Source organism: Sminthopsis crassicaudata, chromosome 1, assembly GCF_048593235.1.
Source record: "Sminthopsis crassicaudata isolate SCR6 chromosome 1, ASM4859323v1, whole genome shotgun sequence".
Classification (NCBI taxonomy): Eukaryota; Metazoa; Chordata; class Mammalia; order Dasyuromorphia; family Dasyuridae; genus Sminthopsis; species Sminthopsis crassicaudata.
Genome location: NC_133617.1, coordinates 181,394,134 through 181,415,181, shown reverse-complemented (window position 1 = coordinate 181,415,181; position 21,048 = coordinate 181,394,134). Strand labels below are relative to the sequence as shown.

The 21,048-nt window shown below is 36.3% G+C and overlaps 1 protein-coding gene across 4 annotated transcripts in view; it reads right to left on the bottom strand.

Annotated features, from left to right (window-relative positions):
- RNF144B (ring finger protein 144B) overlaps nucleotides 1-21,048 on the bottom strand; it is a 252,393-nt gene that overhangs the window by 38,125 nt on the left and 193,220 nt on the right. For all 4 annotated transcript variants that reach the window (XR_012483017.1, XM_074272496.1, XM_074272504.1 and 1 more), the window contains one exon: nucleotides 70-130. Coding sequence is in view for 3 of the 4 variants with exons in the window: in XM_074272496.1 (XP_074128597.1) it covers nucleotides 70-130 (61 nt within the window). In the remaining variant the exon portion in view is untranslated. The remainder of the gene's footprint in view (nucleotides 1-69; nucleotides 131-21,048) is intronic.

Genomic DNA, 21,048 nt, shown 5'->3' with positions numbered 1-21,048 from the left:
ATATACATTAATGTGGTTTGAAAATTATGTTAGTTTTAAAGAGAGTAACTGGGCTAGATAGGGTCCTACCTCTTTCGAATTTCAACCGTTGGTAAAGCTGAAATTGATCCACTGATACCAAGCAGGCAATCTGAAACCAAAAACAGAAAGGTGAGATTCCCAGAACTATTTGGGGCTGTGTTTGTTACTACTTCTAGAGTTCTTTCCTGGTTGAGTTTTCTGTACCAAACAAAAGCAAAATCTTAACACCTCTTATTGCTTTTCTAGTCCTCCCATATAAGTCAGCCCTGTGACAGGCTGACACAGCACAATGGGTAGAGGGCTAGGCCTGGAGTCTGAAAGACTTGAATGATGTTACCTCAGATACTTACTTAGCTGTGTCACCCTGAAGAAATCATTTAATCCTATTTGCCTCAGTTTCCTCATCTGTAAAATGAGCTGGAGAAAGAAATGGCAAACTGCTCCAATATCTTTGCCAACACAAGCTCAAAAAGGGTCATGAAGAATTATGGACAAACAAAGCATCCTCTGAGAGAGGGCACCAAGGAGAAAGCATTAAGAAATTACCTAGTCCAACCTCCTTATTTCACATATAAGAAAACCCAGATCCAGAAAGAGGTTTATTATATGTCCAAGTTCACTTGGGAGTTAGTGATCTCCACCCCATGTTCTGTCTATTACACTGCCAAGCATATACTCTTCTGGAGCAAGACATCTTGTTTTGAAAAGACAAAGCAACTAATATCAGCTAGATTGGAGATAGTGGGAAAACTCTTCTACTGAAGAATTCTATGATCAATCATGATGTGGGTTACCTTTATCTCTTTACAGAGCAGTTATAGATGACAGGTGCAAAACATTTTTGGATAATATTTAACTATGCTTTTTTGTTACAAGAAAAGTTTTTTGGTTTGGTTTTGTCTCTAAATTTGGGAGTGAATGAAGGACAGAGCAAACAATTGCCAGTCAGTCTTTTTAATCATGTGTAACTCTTTGTGATACCATTTAAGGTTTTCTTTGGCAAAGATACTGGAGTGGTTTTCCATTTCCTTCTCTAGCTCATTTTATAGATGAAAAAACTGAGGCAAACAGGCTTAAGTGACTTGTCCAAAGCCATCCAGCTAGTAAGTGTCTAAGGCTGAATTTGAACTTAGATCTTCCTGATTCTAGGCCCAGTGCTCTATCCATTGCAACCCCTAGCCAAAAAAGCTAAGCATAGTTGTATCATTTAAAAAAAAAAAGAGGAATTTTGAACCATTTTTGAAAAACCTTCAGAAGAAAAAAAGCAAATCTTTGTAACAGAAATAAAGAGTAATTCTATTTTGTCTGTCCTTTGTATATGCAAATATTTATGTTTGTTGATGTTTATCAAGTTCATAATATTATTTTTAAAAGATAATAATATTAAAGCAATTAGAATAGGCAATGAAGAAATAAAACTATCACTCTTTGCAAATGATATGATGATATAATTAGAAAATCCTAGAAAAGCATCTAAAAACTTACTGGAAGCAATTAACAGCTTTAGCAAAGTTACAAGATATAAAATAAACCCACACAAATCATCAGAATTTCTATATATTACAGACAAAACCCATCAACAAGAGATAGAATGAGAAATTCCATTTAAAATTACTGTAGACAAAATAAAATACTTGGGGGTCTACCTGCCAAGACAAACCCAAGAACTATATGAATACAATTACAAAACACTTCTCACACAAATAAAGTCAGATCTAAACAAATGGAAAAATAGCAATTGCTCATGGGTAGACCAAACTAAAAAAATAAAAATGATAATTCTGCCTAAATTGGTCTACTTGTTCAGTGTTATACCAATCAAATTGCCAAAAACAAAAAAAAACAAAAAAAACAAACAAACACCTATTTTATAGAACTAGAAAAAAATAAATAACAAAATGTATCTGGAAGAACAAAAGGTCAAGAATATCAAGATAAGTAATGAAAAAAAAATACAAAGGATGGTGGCTTAGTAGTACCAAAGTTAAAACTATATTATAAAGCAGCAGTCTTCAAAACAGAGTGATGGATCAATGGAATAAATTAGATACACAAGACACAATAATCAAGGCTTATAGTAATCTAGTATTTGATAAACCCTCCAAACTTCAGTTTCTGAAAGAACTCACTATTTGACAAAATTGATCAGAAAAATGGAAAATAATATGCCAAAAACTCAGCATAGACCTCATTTCACACCCCATGTCAAAATAAGGTAAAAATGGATACATGATTTGGGCATAAAAGATATTATAAACAAATTAGGAAAAAAGGGGATAATTTATCTATCAGATCTTTGGAGAAGGGAAGAATTTATGACAAAGAACTAGAGAACATTATGAAAGGAAAAATGGAAACTTTGATTACATTCAATTAAAACCAACAGAAACAAGATTAAAAGGGAAGTATAAAGCTGGGAGAAAAATCTTTATAGCCAGTGATTCTGATAAAGGTCTCATTTCTAAAATATATAAAAAACTGTGTCAAATTTATAAGAATACAAGTCATTCTGCAATTGATAAGTGGTCAAAGGATATGAACAGGCAATTTCCAGATGATGAAATTAAAGCCACTATAGTTATTAAAAAAAAAAAAAAAAAAAAAAGCCTAAATCACTACTGATTAGAAAAATTCAAATTAAAACAATTCTGAAGTACCATCTAATATCTCTCAGGTTGGCAAAGATGACAGGACAAGATAATGATAAATGTTGGAAGGGATATGGGAAAACTGGGACACTAACGCAATCCTGGTGGAGTTGTAAAAAAGATCCAGTCATTCTGGAGAGCAATTTGGAACCTGCTGAAAGGGCTATAAAATTATACATACTCTTAAACCTAGTAATGCCATTACTGGATCTCTATCCTAAAGAAATCATAAAGAAGGAAAAAGACCCACATGTGCAAAAATGTTTGTGGTAGCAAAGAATTGGGAAATGAGTAGCTGTCCATCAATTACGGAATGGTATATGACGATAATGGAGTATTACTCCTCTATAAAAAATGATTTTAGAAAGGCCTGAAAAGATTTACATGAACTGATGCTGAGTGAAATAAGCAGAACCAGAAATATATTATACATAATAAGAGCAAGAATGTGTAATAATCAACTATAAAAGATTTGGTTCTCAGTAGTTTAGTGAAACAAAGCAATTCCAATAGATTTTGGACAGAAAATGCCATCTGTACTCAGAAAAAGAACTAAGGATAGTGAACATAAATCAACACATGCTATGGTCACTTCTTTTTTATGTTTTTTAATCCCTTCCATGGTTTTCCCCCTTTGCTCTGACTTTTCTCTCCCAACATGATTCGTAAAGCAATGTGTTTTGAAAAATAAACAAATTTACAAAAATTAAAAATTAAAAAAAATTTTTAAAAGATAAAAAGAAAGAAATGTACTACTCAATTCAAATGAAATTAGCTCTCCAGACCCCTTCCTTCATAGAGAGCCTGAAGTTTTGGCTATCACATAAAATCATATCTTCTATTAGTAAAAAACAAAATTCCAATTTGCCTTCTTGTGGTAAAGTTGTCTTTTCCCACCCAGATAAGGATGTGAGTCAGAGTTTTGATTGTAACAATTATTCTTATGTAGCCAAATACTTTTTGAGATTGCTGATGTCAACTGTGCAACTGCCTTTCAAAAATACTCACTAGAATACCTTAATAAGTTTTAAATATGTCTTGAAAAGTAAGATTCCATTGATGTCAAGATTTAAGTATATCAATGATGCTTTAAAAATGTATAGTTTGAAAGAGGATTTTATAACCAAATTCCAAGATATAAGAAAGTCCATACAGTTACATTTTTATTAGTTAATATTTTAAAGGTTCCATTAAAAAAAATTATACTATAGATTGTTGCACTTTACTATAGCTAAATGATGACACAAAGATGTATAGTAAAGGAGGTTGGGGAAAGGGAAAGAGGTAGTTAGTGACACATGATGGAATCTATAAAAGGGGACAAAAATCAATTTGGCCATCTGAATAAAAAAATTAAACTGTCAATTACACTATATAAAGAACCAAAAAACTTAAGAAATTTGGAATATTTTCCATTCCCAACAAAAAGAAACTAAAGCAGGAACAGAGTTTGGGAATTAAGGCTTTTTCTTCTAAGCAACTTTATTCAGTTGTGAAATACTCTGTAGATAGATAGATATGCATGTGTGCATATATATATATATATATATATATATAATATATGAATATGTAATTGTGTTTATGTGTATGTATGTTACATGCATACACATGCACATTTGTATATGCTGTAGTTGTTGAATTCTATAAATAACAATGGTTTTTCATAAGATTTACTGTTAACACAGACATTCCAAAGAAGATTCAGATTAAGGTTTATATTTTTCATATTTCTCCCCAAACTGAAGTGCAAAATTTAGTGGAAGAACTTTTTTAAAAATCCACCTCTTTAAACTTCCCTCTAACTCTTAAAGTATTGTCCCCACATGGCAGATCCTCCCAAATGTTTGATAATAATATGCAAGAGAAAGAACTGATAAAATAGAAGTATGTATAAAATGATTTTATATATCTATATAAATTTGTGTGTAATGGTAGTCATCTCTAGGGCAAGGGGGAAAGAAGGGAGAAAACAAGAAAAAAGACGTTTACATGATAATTTTATATATTGTAAAGGGATAGCATGTTGTACATTATAGATTTGCATTTTTCTGCGTACTTTTTTTTATTATACTATGTTATAAAAAGTCCTGTTTTATTCCATAAATTAAAAATAAAGGAAAATATTTTTAAAGATATTTATCTAAAAGAAGGTAGAGAACAACAGAATCTGGCTGAGTGAAGTCTCATATGTAGTACATATGGCATAATTATATAGAGAGCATGGGATTTAGATTCAGAAGAATTTATTTCAAACCCTTACTAGCTATATGGCCTTGTGCAAGTCACTTAAAACTCTTTGTAGGGCGTATATTTTTTAAAAGTCATTGTAAAACAACTTTCCCTACATGATTCATAAAGAAATGTGTATTTTAAAAAATAAATGTTAAAAAAAATTCTCTATAGGTCTCCATATCTTTGTCTACAAAACAATGGTTTCTAAGATTATGTTCATCTCTAAATCTATAATTCCACAGCCTGTGATTTGGTATCAAATGAAACACCTTAGGGAGTAGCTGATTCAAATGATTATTATAATTAGGTAGGAATAGTACCCAAAGACAGCATACTGCAGAGGTTATCCATGCATGGCATATAGTAAGTGTCTAAGGAATACTTTATAAGGCAGTTGGGTGGTATAGTGAATGGAATTCTTGGCTTAGAATCAGGAACTCATCTCCCTGAATTCAAACTCAGCCTCAGACCCTTAGTAGCAGGGTTTGCCTGAACAAATCACTTAACCCTGTCTGCCTCAGTTTCATCACCTGTAATATGATCTGGAGAAAGAAATGGCAAACCACTCCAGTATTTCTGCCAAGAAAACATCAAATGAGGTCACAAGGAGTCAGACATGACTGAAAAAATGACTGAATGAACAATGAATGGTTGTTGAATTCAACAGAACATTTCCCAAGATCTGTTTTGTTGAATTTCCTTCATTATTTATTCAACTTTGCCAGGAAGCCATGTAGCCTAATGGATTTAACAAGCGCTTCAGGAAAAAAAGGAAAAAGGAGAACAGAGGAGAAAAGGATGACCTGAATCACTGTGAAGTATAAGGCAGTGATCTGACACTTGAACCTTTCCATCATATAGAAGGGAATCATATTATCTGGGTTTCACTGACCCCAAGGAATAAATGAGCTAAAGGCTGAAAAGTATTCTGTTAAATAATATCAGAAGAGCTTTGTCCTAATAATTTCTATTTATTCATTTCTAACACAGCATACAAGAAGACTCCTAAGAATAATTTTAATGTCACTTATTATTTTTTATGTCACAAGAAGGGTACATGCCATTCATGAAAGACAAGGGGAATAATGTTGCCAGGGAAGATCAGAAAGATGAAAATGCTAAGGAGAAAATGGCACTGCCAAACTACAGAGAATTCAATGTGTCTTTATGTCACAAAAGTAGGAACAAATAATTATTAGCAGAAATAGAATAAAAAGGATAAAGTCATTATGAAAAAAACATAGTAGTGACTGAATCTGTAATGTCATGTAGCTACTAGCTATCTATATTGCTTGTTTGGGTTCCTTCTTATCATCTTCAGGTCAGAGAGCTATAAGCAATGGTATTGGCAATGAAAGGGGAAAGAAAAGTTATTTTTTTAATGACATTGTGATATCAGTCTAAGAGCCAAGATATAAAGAGAATTAACATTAATATGTAAAACTAAGAGTTATTTAAAATAGATAACAAATATTTTAAATACTCTATGCTGGGGGGAGTGGGAGAAGGCAGCAAGAAGACTATATTTATGGATATGTTCTTTAAAGAGGTCTGAAATTATGTTTAACAAACAATGATAAATTGACATATCCTTTAAGCCAGCACTGCTATCCATATAAACTATTGAGGTCAAGGGCAGCTAGGTGGCATAATATATAGAGTACCAAGCCTGGAGTGAAGGAGACTCATCTTTCTGAGTTTAAATTACTAGGTACTCCTAAGGAAGTCACTTAACAATTTTCCTCATCTGTGTGCTAGAGAAAGAAAAGGCAAACCACTTCAACATCTTTGCCAGAAACACCTAAATTGAGGTGGTCATGAAGAGAAGGACACAACTGAAATGATTAAACCACAACAAGGAAATCAAAAGCAAAGGCAGAAAGTTCTCATCTATGATACAATATCCATAATAACTCTTGTTGTGGTAGCAAAGAGTTGGAACTGAAATACTGTACGTGTTCATCAATTAGGAAATGGCTATGTAAATCATATAAGAGATGCAACAGAGTATTACCACTTTATGGGAACCAATAAGCATGAATTCTGAGAAACACATAAACACATAGGAACTGATACAAAATGAAGCAAGGGACATTGAGCAAAAGAGATATGATGAACAAAAAGAATATATGAAAACTGAACAATTTAGCCCCAGAGTTGGGAAAAAAAAATACCATCCTGACTTCATTGCAAAAGTGGAGAACTATGAGTATGAAATTTTGCCAGAGTGTTTGATATGTAGGTTGGTTTACTAAAGTGTCTTTTTGCATTTTTAATCTTTATTCCACTGGGGAAAATTGTATTTTATAAATGAATATGATGTGAAAACAAAAAGATATCAAGAAAACTAGAAGATATAATGTTCCAACATTATCTTTCTAGCAGGGCTTCTTGAATATTTCCCACTAACAACCCCTTTTCTGAGAAATGTTTACGTGACCCTATCTCAAATCTGGACTGAGGTATTTCTGGAAGTGTTTGTGCATGTGCAGTGCAAAGTGAGCAGGTTGTATGTTCAGAACCAAAGCTACAGTGTGACTCAATACTGACAAACACAGCCAGAAATACCTCAGATTCATTACACTTTTGATTTTGAATTAATTTTTGGTCATTGCATTCAGAAACCTTTTATTCCTGCCATATTTTCACAATCTCCACATTCAGTTGCATCATCCCATATGGGATCACAACACATAGTTTAAAAATCTTTGCTTTATAGTATAGTTTATTAAGTTGTATTCTAGTAAGAGAGCTTCCTAACTCCAATCATTCTCCTCCAAATGAAGGAAAGCATTGAGGTATTAGTAATCCCAAACCAATTCTACCTATCATTTTCACCTCCACCTTCCCTTCCTATGAAACTTTGCTTTTCTTTGTCCTTTGTTTTCAAAGAGGACTAAAGACAAGACTTGAAGCCTTGACTTGCCAGGGAACTGGATTTAAGTGAGGCAGAATTGCAACAAATTCATCAGCCTTACTCTTTCTTACCAACGTTTCAGTGTCAGCCAAGCACCAAAACAACTGGCAATGAAGAGCTTAGCTGATGGTTAACAGATATGAAGGCACTAATTGGGTGAAATTTTCTCAGTTTATGACTAGGCTTAAGTCACATGAATCCCTATTCCCAGAGCCAAAAGATAAGGTCTTGGGCTTCAGGTTGCAGGAAGTCACATGATCTCTGGGCCTAGGTCTCTAAAAGTCAGACCCAAGTCAGTGACAGGAAGTTACAAAAAATGACATGGCCCACAGGAAGCAGACAACATTGGTGACCATTGGTCATTGATGGTAACTTCTTTTTAGTCTACCCAATGAAAGGCTTGGATCTTTTACTATTTAAATCTTGACAAGCCAGAAACTTGTCAGGTTCCACAAGCACATGGTGGCAGCTGGGATGCTTCCTAGGGGCTTGCTTGGGCCTCTCTCTGAAGGGACTAAATAAATACTTTTTCTTTCTATCTGAAGATTATCTCTCATTAGTTAATTTGGGAAGGGTCTAGCACTTGGCCCACAGTTTATGGGGGCTTGTCTGGGATCTGTGGCTCCCAGAGAGATGGCTGGATCCTGATTCAGGTGCTAGATTGGGTTTTCTCTGACAGTCCTTGAGGGCCCAGGAGATACAAATAGAAGCACACAAGCCTCTGAAGATGAAGAAAACTGGGCAAAAGTGAGCCAGGTAAACTTATGCATACGAAATACATGGGGCATTGTCTATGAATGTGTCCTTGGGCTATCCTTAGGCCCCAATGAGCCCAGGGAAGGGGTGAGGCAGGAAGGAAGTCCTGTGAACAACACAGGACAGTGGCTCTCTGCAGCTGGCTTTAGAAGCTAGGTAACTACTTTTAAGCTTGATGATATGAATTACCAAGGGGCATCTCTGCATATCACAGGAGGTCAGGCTGTGAGATTGGATGCTCTGATTGATCAAGTGGAAGGGGTCGCCCTCCAAGGAGGGGACCCTCGGATCATCAAAGAGAGGGAGTAGTTCAACTCAAATCTTCAAAGAAAAAGAAAGGAAGGAAAGAGAAAGGAAAGAGAAAGGAAAGGGAAAGAAAGGAAAGGAAAGGAAAGGAAAGGGAAAGGAAAGGAAAGGAAAGGAAAGGGAAAGGAAAGGAAAGGAAAAAGGAAGGAAAGGAAAGGAAAGGAAAGGAAAGGAAAGGAAGGAAAGGAAAGGAAAAGGAAAGGAAAAGGAAAGGGAAAGGAAAGGGAAAAGGAAAGGGAAAGGAAAGGAAAGGAAGGAAAGGAAAGGAAAGGAAAGGAAAGGAAAGGAAAGGAAAGGAAAAGGAAAGGAAAGGAAAGAAAGGAAAGGAAAGGAAAGGAAAGGAAAGGAAAGGGAAAGGAAAAGAAAGGAAAGGAAAGGAAGGAAAGGAAAGGAAAGGAAAGGAAAGGAAGAAGGAAAGGAAAGGAAAGGAAAGGAAAGGAAAAGGAAAGGAAAAGGGAAAGGGAAAGGAAAGGTAAAAGGAAAGAAAGGAAAGGAAAGGAAAGGAAAGGAAAGGAAGGAAAAAGGAAAGGAAAGGAAAGGAAAGGAAAGGAAAGGAAAGGAAAGGAAAGGAAAGGAAAAGGAAAGGAAAGGAAAGGAAAGGAAAGGAAAGGAAAAGGAAAGGAAAGGAAAGGAAAGGAAAGGAAAGGAAAGGAAAGGAGAAGGAAAGGAAAGGAAAGGAAAGAAAGGAAAGGAAAGGAAGGAAAGGAAAGGAAAGGAAAGGGGAAAGGAAAGGGAAAGGAAAGGGAAAGGAAAGGAAAGGAAAGGGGAAAAGGAAAGGGGAAAGGAAAGGGGAAAGGAAAGGAAAGGAAAGGAAAGGAAAGGAAAGGAAGGAAAGGAAAGGAAAGGAAAGGAAAGGAAAGGAAAGGAAAGGAAAGGAAAGAGGAAAAGAAAAGGGGAAAAAGTACACTTGATGAGATATATCTATTGTGTGGGGGGAAGGGATGGTTCTCTTCCATGTAATTTTTGTCTGTGTTTGTGTCTTTGTGCAGAATGTCTTTGTCATGTTGATTCTGTGAGCTAGAATTTGTTAAAAAGATGAAGTCTGTTGAGAGTAATGATTGGGAATCTGGCAATTGATTATTTCAAGATTCCAAAGCAAATGCTATATCAGTGTTAAGATAAATGATTTGTGTGTATGTGTAAAGTAATTTGGAAATTGGGGCCTCCTGGAGAAGCATAGTGCATAAAGAGACTCTTTTTCTTCCCCTTTCCCTCTTTCTAACTGCAGCAGGAAGTGGACCCAGAGGGAAAGAAACTATGCTCAATCAGTTCAGTGAAATTTGTTATGTGAGATACAATAGTAAAAGCAGTTTTTTTATTACTGGAATTCAAAGCTCTATTTGATTTGATTAAGTTAAAATATGGGTTATTAAAATAAAGTTCTGGTAGCTTACCTTAGAGAAGGTCATGTTTATATTAGTGTGGTTGGGAATCATGGTGAAGTTGGAAGAAATGCACATGGAGAGGGGAAGGGGTAAAAGCACTTTTCAGGTTAGATTGTCAAGTGACAATTTGACTCCCTTTCTCCCACTAGGTGCGGCTGCTTTTTAACAAACTGCAACTCCTTGGAGCTCCCCTTGCTTTTACTGGTTGAAACATTAATTGCTTAAATTGTTTAAAGGAACAGCCTACAATTACATAGTGTTAATAACTGAATGTCTCATTTTTATTTTTCAAGTCTACAGTTGGCTCTAGAGATTTGTTGAAACTGCAAGTTTTCTGAAAGTGATTTATTTCTATTAAGGTGTCCATCTGTCTTCAGCAAATTGTTTAATGTTTATCTAAGTCATAATGGTCTCCCTGTTTAAGGAATATGATAACAAATGTGATCTATAGCTTTTTTTGAAGTACCTAAAGCCAAATTTTAACCTGATTTGATAAGATGATAGGGCTATTTCCAAAAAGTTTATAAGGACTCCTCAAGTGGAGGAAGTTGACTTAACATTTTTTTTTTTAAGATGAAGAAGTTATTAATGTTAATTCTGATAAGTTGTTTTATGTGAAATTAGGATCCTCTGATTATTTCTGAGTCTGGCTTAAGGTGGAATTGTTAAAAACTAGGACAGTTACCTGTATGTGCTCTCAGGTCAAGACCTGAAAGACCAGTTTTGATATTATTTAAATCATGTCCCTGATTTTTCCTCTTATAGAAAATTTCTGTAATCAGAGCAAGTGGTCAGGGGAAGATATGAGGCACAATGCAAGTATATAGATGATATGTTGATTTGCAGCCTAAGCCTGGAGGATTCTCTCATTGCTGCTATAAAATTTTTAACTCCTTTGCTTCCTGGGGCTGGAGTTTCTTTGTTGAAAGGTCCATTTAGCCTAAATATTTGGGGATATTCCCACTTTCCCTTTTGCTCACTAGAAGAGGAAGCAGACAATCTTATCAAGCTCTGACCAGGCTAAGGTTTTAGGACCCTGAAACTAAACTAATCTCCCTAGAGCCTTTTATACTGTATATTAATGGAAGACAGGGCTAAGTCCTAAGTGTCTCTGGAACCCTATCTTAGATCTCTTGCTTACTTCTCAAAGATCTATAATGATTTCAAAGGTGTTTTTCATGTTTTTCATGATCATGGGGGCGGGCTATGTGGAAAGAAAGGAGAATTTTTTTTCTTTTCTTTTCTTTTTTATTATAGCTTTTTATTTATAAGACATCTGTGCAGGGGTACTTTTTCAGCATTGATCCTTGCAAAACCTTCGGTTCCAACTTTTCCCCTCCTTCCCCCAACCCCCTCCCCTAGATGGCAGGTAGACCAATACACATTAAATAGGTTTAAGTATATATTAAATGCAATATATGTATACATATTTATACAGTTATATTGCAGCACAAGAAAAATTGGATTTAGAAATAAAGTAAAAATAACCTGAGAAGGAAAACAAAAATGCAATTGGACAATAACAGAAGGAGTAGAAATACTATGTTGTGGTCCACACTCATTTCCCATAGTTCTTTTTATATGGGTGTAGCTGATTCTCTTCATTACTGAACAATTGGAATTAATTTGGTTCATCTCATTGTTGATGAGAGCCACTTACATCAGAATTGATCCTCATTTAGTGTTGTTGAACTGTATAATGATCTCTTGGTTCTGCTCATTTCACTCAGCATCAGTTCATGTAAGTCTCTCCAGGCCTCTCTGTATTCATCCTGCTGGTCATTTCTTACAGAGCAATAATATTCCATAACATTCATATACCATAGTTTATCCAACCATTCTCCAGTTGATAGGCATCCACTCAGTTTCCAGTTTCTGGCCAATACAAAGACGGCTGCCACAAACATTCTTGCACATACAGGTCCCTTTTCCTTCTTTAAAATCTCTTTGGGATATAAGCCCAGTAGTAACACTGCTGGATCAAAGAATATGCACAGTTTTACAACTTTTTGAGCATAGTTCCAAATCATTCTCCAGAATGGCTAGATGTATTCACAATTCTGCCAACAATGTATTAGTGTCCCAGTTTTCCCACATCCCCTCCAACATTGCACATTATCTTTCTTTGTCATCCTAGCCAATCTGAGAGGTGTGTAGTGATATCTCAGAATTGTCTTAATTTGCATTTCTCTGATCAATAATGATTTGGAGCATCTAAGAAAGGAGATTTTTGACAGCCAAACAATTCCCCATTAAGTATGCAGGGAAAACAATTACTGCCAGCTGTCCATGGATTTAGAGAGGCCTCTGCTGTTTCCTAAAGGAAGGGCAATTCACTTCAGGTGAAGGGACTTACAGATCAGCTGCCTGTTTGCCCCTGACCATGGCAATTTTAATGCCCCAATTTATGACTCCTGCATTCTCTCATATAGGTCTCAGGCAAGTAAATTCTAAAAGGACTGTTAAAAGGGCCTGTATATGTGCCCTCTTACAGGGGCTTCAAATTGTTTTCAGTTTTAATACCTGTACTAATTGGGTAAAAGCCTTCCCTTGTAAGGCTCTAGAGTTTTTGCTGGGAGAGATCTAACTCACTGAAGAACACAATGTTCTACGCATTGCACCTACTCCTTTGAGGAACAAAAGCAGGAAGAATTTGGGGAAAATATTCTTTGATATTTATACTAATAAAATCTGTTTGGATGAGAGGCATTTATGATAGCCTCATCTTCCCTTACCCCTCCAGCCTTCCTCTGGATGGGGTTCCTGGTTACTGTCCCTAATAACCTCCACATTAACTACACTTTTGTTTATTCTTTCTCTTATTCATATTTAGTCCTTGTATTTTTAATATATGTAAGAATTGCTTCTTTCAGACTCCAAGTCACATTCCAACCACTTGGCCAACCTGAAATCACCTGAGACTTGATTCTGACACTCAGCACCTGGATGCTGCTGCTGCCACCTACAAGTCACTTGTCTCCTCTCTTCAGTCTGTACCCCCCCTGGGTAGGGCCCTACCCCACTGGGTAGGGCTGGCCCCACGTCCCTTGTCAGCCTGAAGCAGCTCCAGAAGATGATGAGACCTTTGTCCCTTTGTCCCAAATGAGTCTGGGTCTGGACTGTTTGAGATGGGAATGATGTAACAATGGCCCTGAGGCCCCAGGCCTCCACAGTGCTGCAGTGCTATGGCTGCCAGATGCCAATCTGTTATGTGATGACTGGATTTCCAAGACAAATAGTGGGAGTTGGTGGAGGCAGGGTCTGATTCCTGCTCATTGTTTTAAGAAACAATGTCCTGTCACCAGGTTGCTTATGCACTTAATCATTAGAGTAGTTCAAGATTTAGCTAAATTCAGGAGTAGTAAAATGGTTCCTGAAAGCTCCCACTGATGTGGGGGGGGGGGGGCTGAGGGCAGAATACAGTTAGTACTGAAGAGCAACCAGGCTGAAGGCCTAGGTCACAGAGATGCCCTACTGGAAGATGCATATATTGGGGTGAGAAATCTTCAAACGGATGAAAAAGAGAAGGGACTGAATAGACTGATTAAGTGAAGTTTTCTCAGTTTATGAGACTAGGCCTAAGTCATATGATCCCTATTCCCAGAGCCAGAAGATAAGGTCTTGGGGCTCAGGTTGTATGAAGTCACATGATCTCTGGGCCTAGGTCTCTAAAAGTCAGACTTCAAGTCAGTGACAGGAAGTTACAGGAAGTGACATGACCCACAGGAAGCAGACAACATTGATGACCATTGGTCATTGATGGTTATTTTCTTTTAGTCTACGCAGTGAAAAGGTTTGGGTCTTTTATTATTTAATCCTGACAAGCCAGAAGATTGTCAGGTTCCACAAGCACATGTTGGCATCTGGGATGCCTCCCAGGTGTGCTTGGGCCTCTCCCTGCAGAGACTGAATAGATGCTTTCTCTTTGTACCTGAAGATGTCTCTGGTTAGCTAATTTTGTCCCACACAGATGACAGCCAGCCTTTATATATATATAATGTGAACAAAGCACTTTATGAAGATTGTCATTTTATCTCTAGCTTGACAGAATATTGAGTTCTTTGAAGGTGGGAATTACCTCATTTTTGTCTATCTTCCCAGGCTATAGCTATAGCATAGCAGGCATTTAATAAATATTTTTGGGGGGCAGCTGGGTGGCACAGTGCATAAAACACCAGCCCTGAAGTCAGGAGGACCTGAATTCAAATGTGGCCTCAGACAACTTAACACTTGTTAGCTGTGTGACCCTGGGCAAGTCACTTAACCTCAATTGCTTCAGCAGTAAATAAATAAATATGTGTTGGTCAACTGAGTTATAAGTGTGAGAATTAAATGGCAATTTAGTTTCCAAGAGTTATGAAAATTAGAAAAATATAGAGAAATAAAACTGTGGGATAGTAGAGACCAGTAAAAACAATCAGAAGTCCAAGTATGATTATGATGAGGGTTAGATTTGGGGTACCCAAATGAAAATGAGGTCTACTGGAGGCACACGCAGTTCTTGGTAAAGGAATTTACAGACCCAAAAACCTAGATTGATAAAAGAGGTTTATTATGGATATTGGAAGTAAGGTTCAAGTCTAGTTAAGGAAATAGGTGAGGGTAGTGAGAAGAGGGCACCAGAAACAGTATTCCAGTGAGCAGAGACCCTTGGCATGCCAGGCATAAGGCTGCCATGTTTGGAAACTCTGCAAAGAGAGGACTCCAGTCTGGCTCTTTTATAATAGGGGCTTTTGCTACAAGCTGAAGGGGGCTTGTGGGTGGAGTCCCAGGTTGGCTCCTGGCTAGGTTTCAGCCAGAATTAGAATTTGAATTGAATTCAATGGTTTTTGGGACTGAGCCGCCAGATAACAAAGATGAAACTGTTTGTGCTTGGGGTGGAGTCCCCTCACTAAGGCAGAGTAAAGGAGGTTTTCTCCTTTAAGGATTTTCAGTTTTGGGGTTCGCTCTTCAATTATAGGAAAGTTTTTTTCTTTCTTATGAAAAAGAGTGTGAAAAAGTTTATTTCTAATGAGAAAACACCTAAGCAAAAGTCATTCCTTTTTTTTTTTTTTTTTTTTTTTTTAATTTTAAGGTGATCTCCTTTCCCCAATCCTTGGCTCTTTTCCCCATAGGCTGGGGTTTCTGAGGTTATCAAATGCTTAAGAGGTCAGTGTTTCCCAATCAATCCAGTTCCTACCCTCAAGGAGCTTCCATTCCAGAAGGGGCAACAAATCTCAGACCACCATCCCTGATTACAAAATCCAGTCCCAGCCTCTAAGGAGCTTACATTCGTATATTTTTTTTTGGGGGGGGGAAGATAATAGGGACCCCTGACCACCCTGTGGGTTTCAATTTTCTAATTTAAGCTTTGTTTCTCCAATGTAATTTGTATAACTGTGAAAACAAAATAAATGCCCACCCACTTCTCATAAAACTTAAATTATAAAATTTAAGAAGGCTGGGACCTGGAAGAAGGTAGGCTATCAAAGTAGGGGTTTTATATTTAAGAAGGAACTCTCTCAGCTTTGCTTTCCCCTTCCTAGGTTCTTTGGGGTATTACCTTCCTCCAGAAAAATGTAAGCTCCTTGAAGGCTGGAACTGGCTAATGAAATCAAGGGGGGAGAATTAGAATAGGAGTTACTTTTGAGATGAGGGGGTGGAGATTCAATCTTCTTAATTTCCATAACACCCAATTAATGGGATTCAAGGTAGAGACTTGCTTTTCCAGATAGGAAATTAAAAACCGCCTTTTGCAGTATCAACTAGGCTAGATACCAATTCTTGAAAAAATGTAAAATAAAATCCTTCCAGAATTCAACAATGAGTCAGTGAAGTTCTTGATAAGATATTTTGTTTCTTATATAAGGAATTAAAAAGAAGCTATGCCCCCTCCATATAAATAAATGAATGAATGAATAAATAAATAAACAACAAAAAAAAAACCCAAATAAATAGATAGATTGATAGATAGATAGATAAATAAATAAATAAGCAAGTAAATAAATCAATAAATCCTGCCCTTGAGATGTTTCCAGTTTAGTTCCTGCCTAGGAGCCACGGATAGAACTTGGAGAAAATATAATTGCTAGTCCTGATCTTCAGTTGAAATTTTATGAATTATAGCTAATGATTTATTTCAATTATGTGATTTTTAACATTTGCCATCAAGAAGCTACATAATATAAAAGTGTGAATGACTTTAGGATTACTGGATTAGAAGAAAGAAAAACCTAAATTGTATTCTTGATTTTAGTTTCATTTGAGGTTCTCTATCTTAGATAGTGGGTGACAAATTTGGAAGAGCTAGTCCAATATTGAGATAAATATTGAGAGAATTCATAGTGAATATAAAAGAACTTCCACAGTGTCAATTATTTTCAAGAGACATGCATCAGGAGTCCAAGTTCTAAGAATAAAATATAGAAAGAAGGGGGAAGCCATGGTAAACATGGGAATACATGACTTGAATGTAGTAAGAGACAATTCTTTCTGCAGCTTAAGGAAATTCCAAACAGCTCTAATCTTATCCCACCCTACTCTATTAAAGATACAAAAATATGCACAGTGGAAAGTTGTTGCTTCCCTCTCCAACTACTTCTCCATTGACTCCAATAGACCTTAAGTGAATATTCAGTTACTTGACTAAAATCTTTTTTGCTTTTCATTCAGCCTCTAATGCTGATGCTAATCTTCCTATTTTGGAGAATTTTCACTCTCTTACTAGCTCAAAACTACCTGGACTCCTTCTCTAACTATTCCCTTTCAAAAACTAAGACAATATAATAAAGTTCCTTGAAAAATAGGTGGCTTCAGACCCGAGACAGGAGAATGTCAGGGCTGAATTATTTGGCATCTTCTATGTGTAGGATTTCCCACAATCACTAATAACCTTCTGACTATTAAATTTAAAAGTATTTTGTCTCATCCTAATCTCTTTGTAGCAGTTGACACTATGGACTACCCCTTCCCTTCCTATTTCTCTCATCAATTCTCTTTTATGAGCTTTTCATCTTCCTTCTGCCCCTTAAACATGGGTCTCCCTCAAGGATCTCTTTCAGGATCTTTTTGAACTATACCCTCTTCTCCAATCACATTCACTCCTATGGTTTCAATAATATGGTTCTCAAATCTCTATCTCCATTCCTAGCCTCTCAACCTTACATTTCCACCCACCTCCTGGAAATCTCCTGGACAGTCTGCCAACAACTCCAACTTAGTACAGTCCCTATCCCAAACCTCCAATTTCTTTATTTTTTTACTACCAGTCACATGAATTTAGAATCTTTGACTCTTTTTCTACTTCACTCAGAGTACCCAATTAATTTACGTCTGCAATATCTTTCTATCTCCTTCTTGTCCATAATGACTGCTTCAACCTTTCAATACTTCTCACCTAAACTTTTATGTATCCTCCAAATTGGTCTTGCTGGCTTCAGTCTATCATTTCTCCAACCAAAGCTACCATTCTGACCACAAAACTTCACTCCTCTACTCAAAAAAAAAAAAAAAAAAAAAATCAGCTGTTTCTTATTACCTAGGAAACAAGCAGCAATTCCTAAGCTTAGAATGCAAGGCATTGCAAAAGTTGGCTCCAGTTTTCTTCTCCAGCCTTCTCTTACCCTATTCTTCAAATATTCTAAATCATAGTCAGTCTAGAATACTGTTTTCTGTTCTCATCCTACCTTTCAATCTTATTTCATATTACTTTCTTTTATATACTCTTCACTCTAGCCAAACTTTTTTTGATACCTGCTTCCCATATATTATATCCTATTTCCTGTTTCCCTGCCTTTGAACAAGTGGCCCCAAATGTCTGCATATACATACTTCTTTAGACCTATGACAATTTGTCTAAACCCTGCTAATTATCAGCACTTATTCTCTTTTGAATTTATTTTGTATTTATGTATGTGAATGCTTTACTGTCTCAACAGAATATGTTGTCAACAAGCATTTTATTAAGCACCTACTGTTTCCCAGGCTCTGGGAATAAAAAGAAAAACAAAAACCAGTTCTCTTCAAGGAGCTTAAAGACTAGTAGAGGAAAAAACATACAATTGTAAATAAATAGGGTCAACCAAAGACGATCTCAGAAAGAAGATACTATGGTTAAAGTGTCTTTGACCATACTTCTTCTTACAGGAAGTGGGACTTTTATCTGGGACTTGAAAGAAGTCAAGAGTAGGAGAAGAGAAGGCAAAGGATTCTAAGCATAAGAGACAACCACGAAAATTTCCAGTCAGAAAATGGAGTGTCTGTAAAAGGAAAAGCAAAGTAGTCAGCGATATTGGATCAGATTTCATGGAGGAAAGTAAGGTAGGAAGAAGATAGGTTATAAAGGTTTTTTGGTTTGTTTTTACTGAGGCAATTGGGGTTAAGTGACTTGCCCAGGGTCACACAGCTAGGAAGTGTTAAGTGTCTGAGGCCAAATTTGAACACAGGTTCCTCCAGACTTCAGGGCTGGTGCTCTATCCACTGTGCTACCTAGCTGCCCCATAAAGATCTTTAAAAGACAAAAAGATATCTTACATTTGATTCTTGAGGAAAGGAGGAATCATTAGTTTGCTGAATAGAGGGTGATTTGATGGGGCTTGTAATTAAGTAGACAGCCAAGTGAAAAGCTTATTGGAATGGGGCTTGTGGCAGGCTGTTCAAACTGTCCAGAAATGAGATGATGAGGACCCATGCCAGGGGATGGGAATGTCAGAAGGAAAAGATGGGTTTACAAAGGCAGAAATGACAGCACTTGGCAAGTGACTGGATATGGAAAAGAGAAACTGAGGAATCAAAGACGACATATAGTTTTCAAGCCTGAGTGAGTGGGAGGATAGTGGTAACTCAAAAGAAATGCAGAAAGTAGGAAGAGGAAGAGTTTTAGAAATTTTTTAGTTTAATATATCTACAAGGCATACAATTTAATCAATATTAGAGGTTGGGGGATGGATTAGGACTAGAAAAATAGATTTGAGAGTTATCTTTATAGAGTTAATGCATGAGATAATGAGACTATCAAGGAAAGTAATAAAAAGAAGAGGACCCCTGACAGGACCTTGGGGGATACCTAAGATTAGCTAGTTAAAAGTAGGTTTCTTTTTTTGTCTTTATATTCCCAGAATTTTTTTTAATGCCCTGCATATTTTAAATACCAAAAGTGGGGAAATAGCAGCTCTGAGCCACTCCCAGAGCAAGGAATAAAGGTTAACAGTAGATGTGTTGGTGATTTCACTAGGTTTTCCCACTCTTTCCTTCTCCTCTTATACACTAGGGCCCTGGCAGGGCAGGGTAAAGAATGTTGTTAGTGCCTTGAACATGGAAAAAGTGGTAGTAAACTGCTGGTTCCTCCCTTTCCTTTACCCTTGATCTCAAGTTGGTAATAAAAAAGGTTAAATTACTCAGGGTGCACCTTTACAGGGAGCTATTTAAAACGTCTTAATGCTCAGCACCCAAATTTTCCAATGCAGAACCAAAATGTTCAGCCTCATCCTAAAAAGTAAATAGTACTCAACTTCCTCAATTACAGTATCTAAACAGCTTAAAATTAATTATAACTTTTCACCCTAAGGTCAGGCATTCACCCACAATAAGTTCAAAAAAGAAAACTGAACTATATCTTTCATTATTAAAACAAAAAAAAAAAAAAAAAAAAAAAAAAAAAAACCACTCAGCTTGTGTGTGGAGCAGACTGAACATAAATTATGCTCAGATTCACATTAGAAAAGGATTAAAGATAACCATGAAAGGGTCAAAGCTAGAGATGACAATGGTAGGAAGAGTCCAAAAATTCCTTCCTCACTTTGTCCTGTTCCTAAACAAGTTATATCAGAATAAATTCCAGTCAACCAATCAACATCTGTTAAGTGCCTACAATACTCTGGATACTGTACTAAGTCATAGGGATACAACAAAACAGGCAAAGGGTAGTCTCTGACATCAAGGAATTCACAATCTAATAAGGGAAACTATATGTATAAAAGAAATATGCAAAGCAAATTTAATATGATAGGAAATAATTAATAGAGGGGAGGAACTGGAATTAAGAGAGGGTAGGATGAACTGATATTAAGTGAAGTAAGTAGAAGTAGGAAAATATTGTACATAGCAACAGCAAGGTTACATGATGCTCAATTCTGACATATGTGGCTCTTTTCAATTATGAAGTGATTCAGGCCAGCTTTAATGGTCTTGTGATAGAGATAGCCATTTGCATCAAGAGAGAATTATGGGTCCTGAGTGTAGATCACAACACATTATTTTCACTTTTTTAGTTGTTTGCTTGCATTTTGTTTACTTTCTCATTTTTTCCTTTTTTGATCTGATTTTTCTTGTGCAGCATGATAAATGTGGAGATGTGCATTAAAAAATTGCACATGTTTAACATATATTGGATTATTTAACACAATCCCCCTAGGAAAGGGGGGAAAGGGGAAGGAAGAGAAAAAAATTTGGAACACAAAGTTTTGCAAGGGTGAAATGTTGAAAATTATGTATGCATATGTTTTGAAAATAAAAAGCTTTAATTAAAAAAAAAGTAGGTAAGGCTTTCTGTAGAAGTCTTTCTCCCATGATTTGCCTTTTTTTTTTTTTTTTTTTAGATAGAAATGTTTTGTTTTGTTTTTGTTTTCCTATTGTTTCCCATTAAAATGGATAGCACAGCAAAAACAGTACTGTGCCTAGAGTCTGAATTCAAATTCAGCCTTAGACACTTAACTAGCTGTGGGACCAAGGGCAAATCACTTAATCCTGTTTGTCTCAGTTTTCTCATGTGTAAAAATGAGCTGGAGAAAGAAATGGCAAACTATTC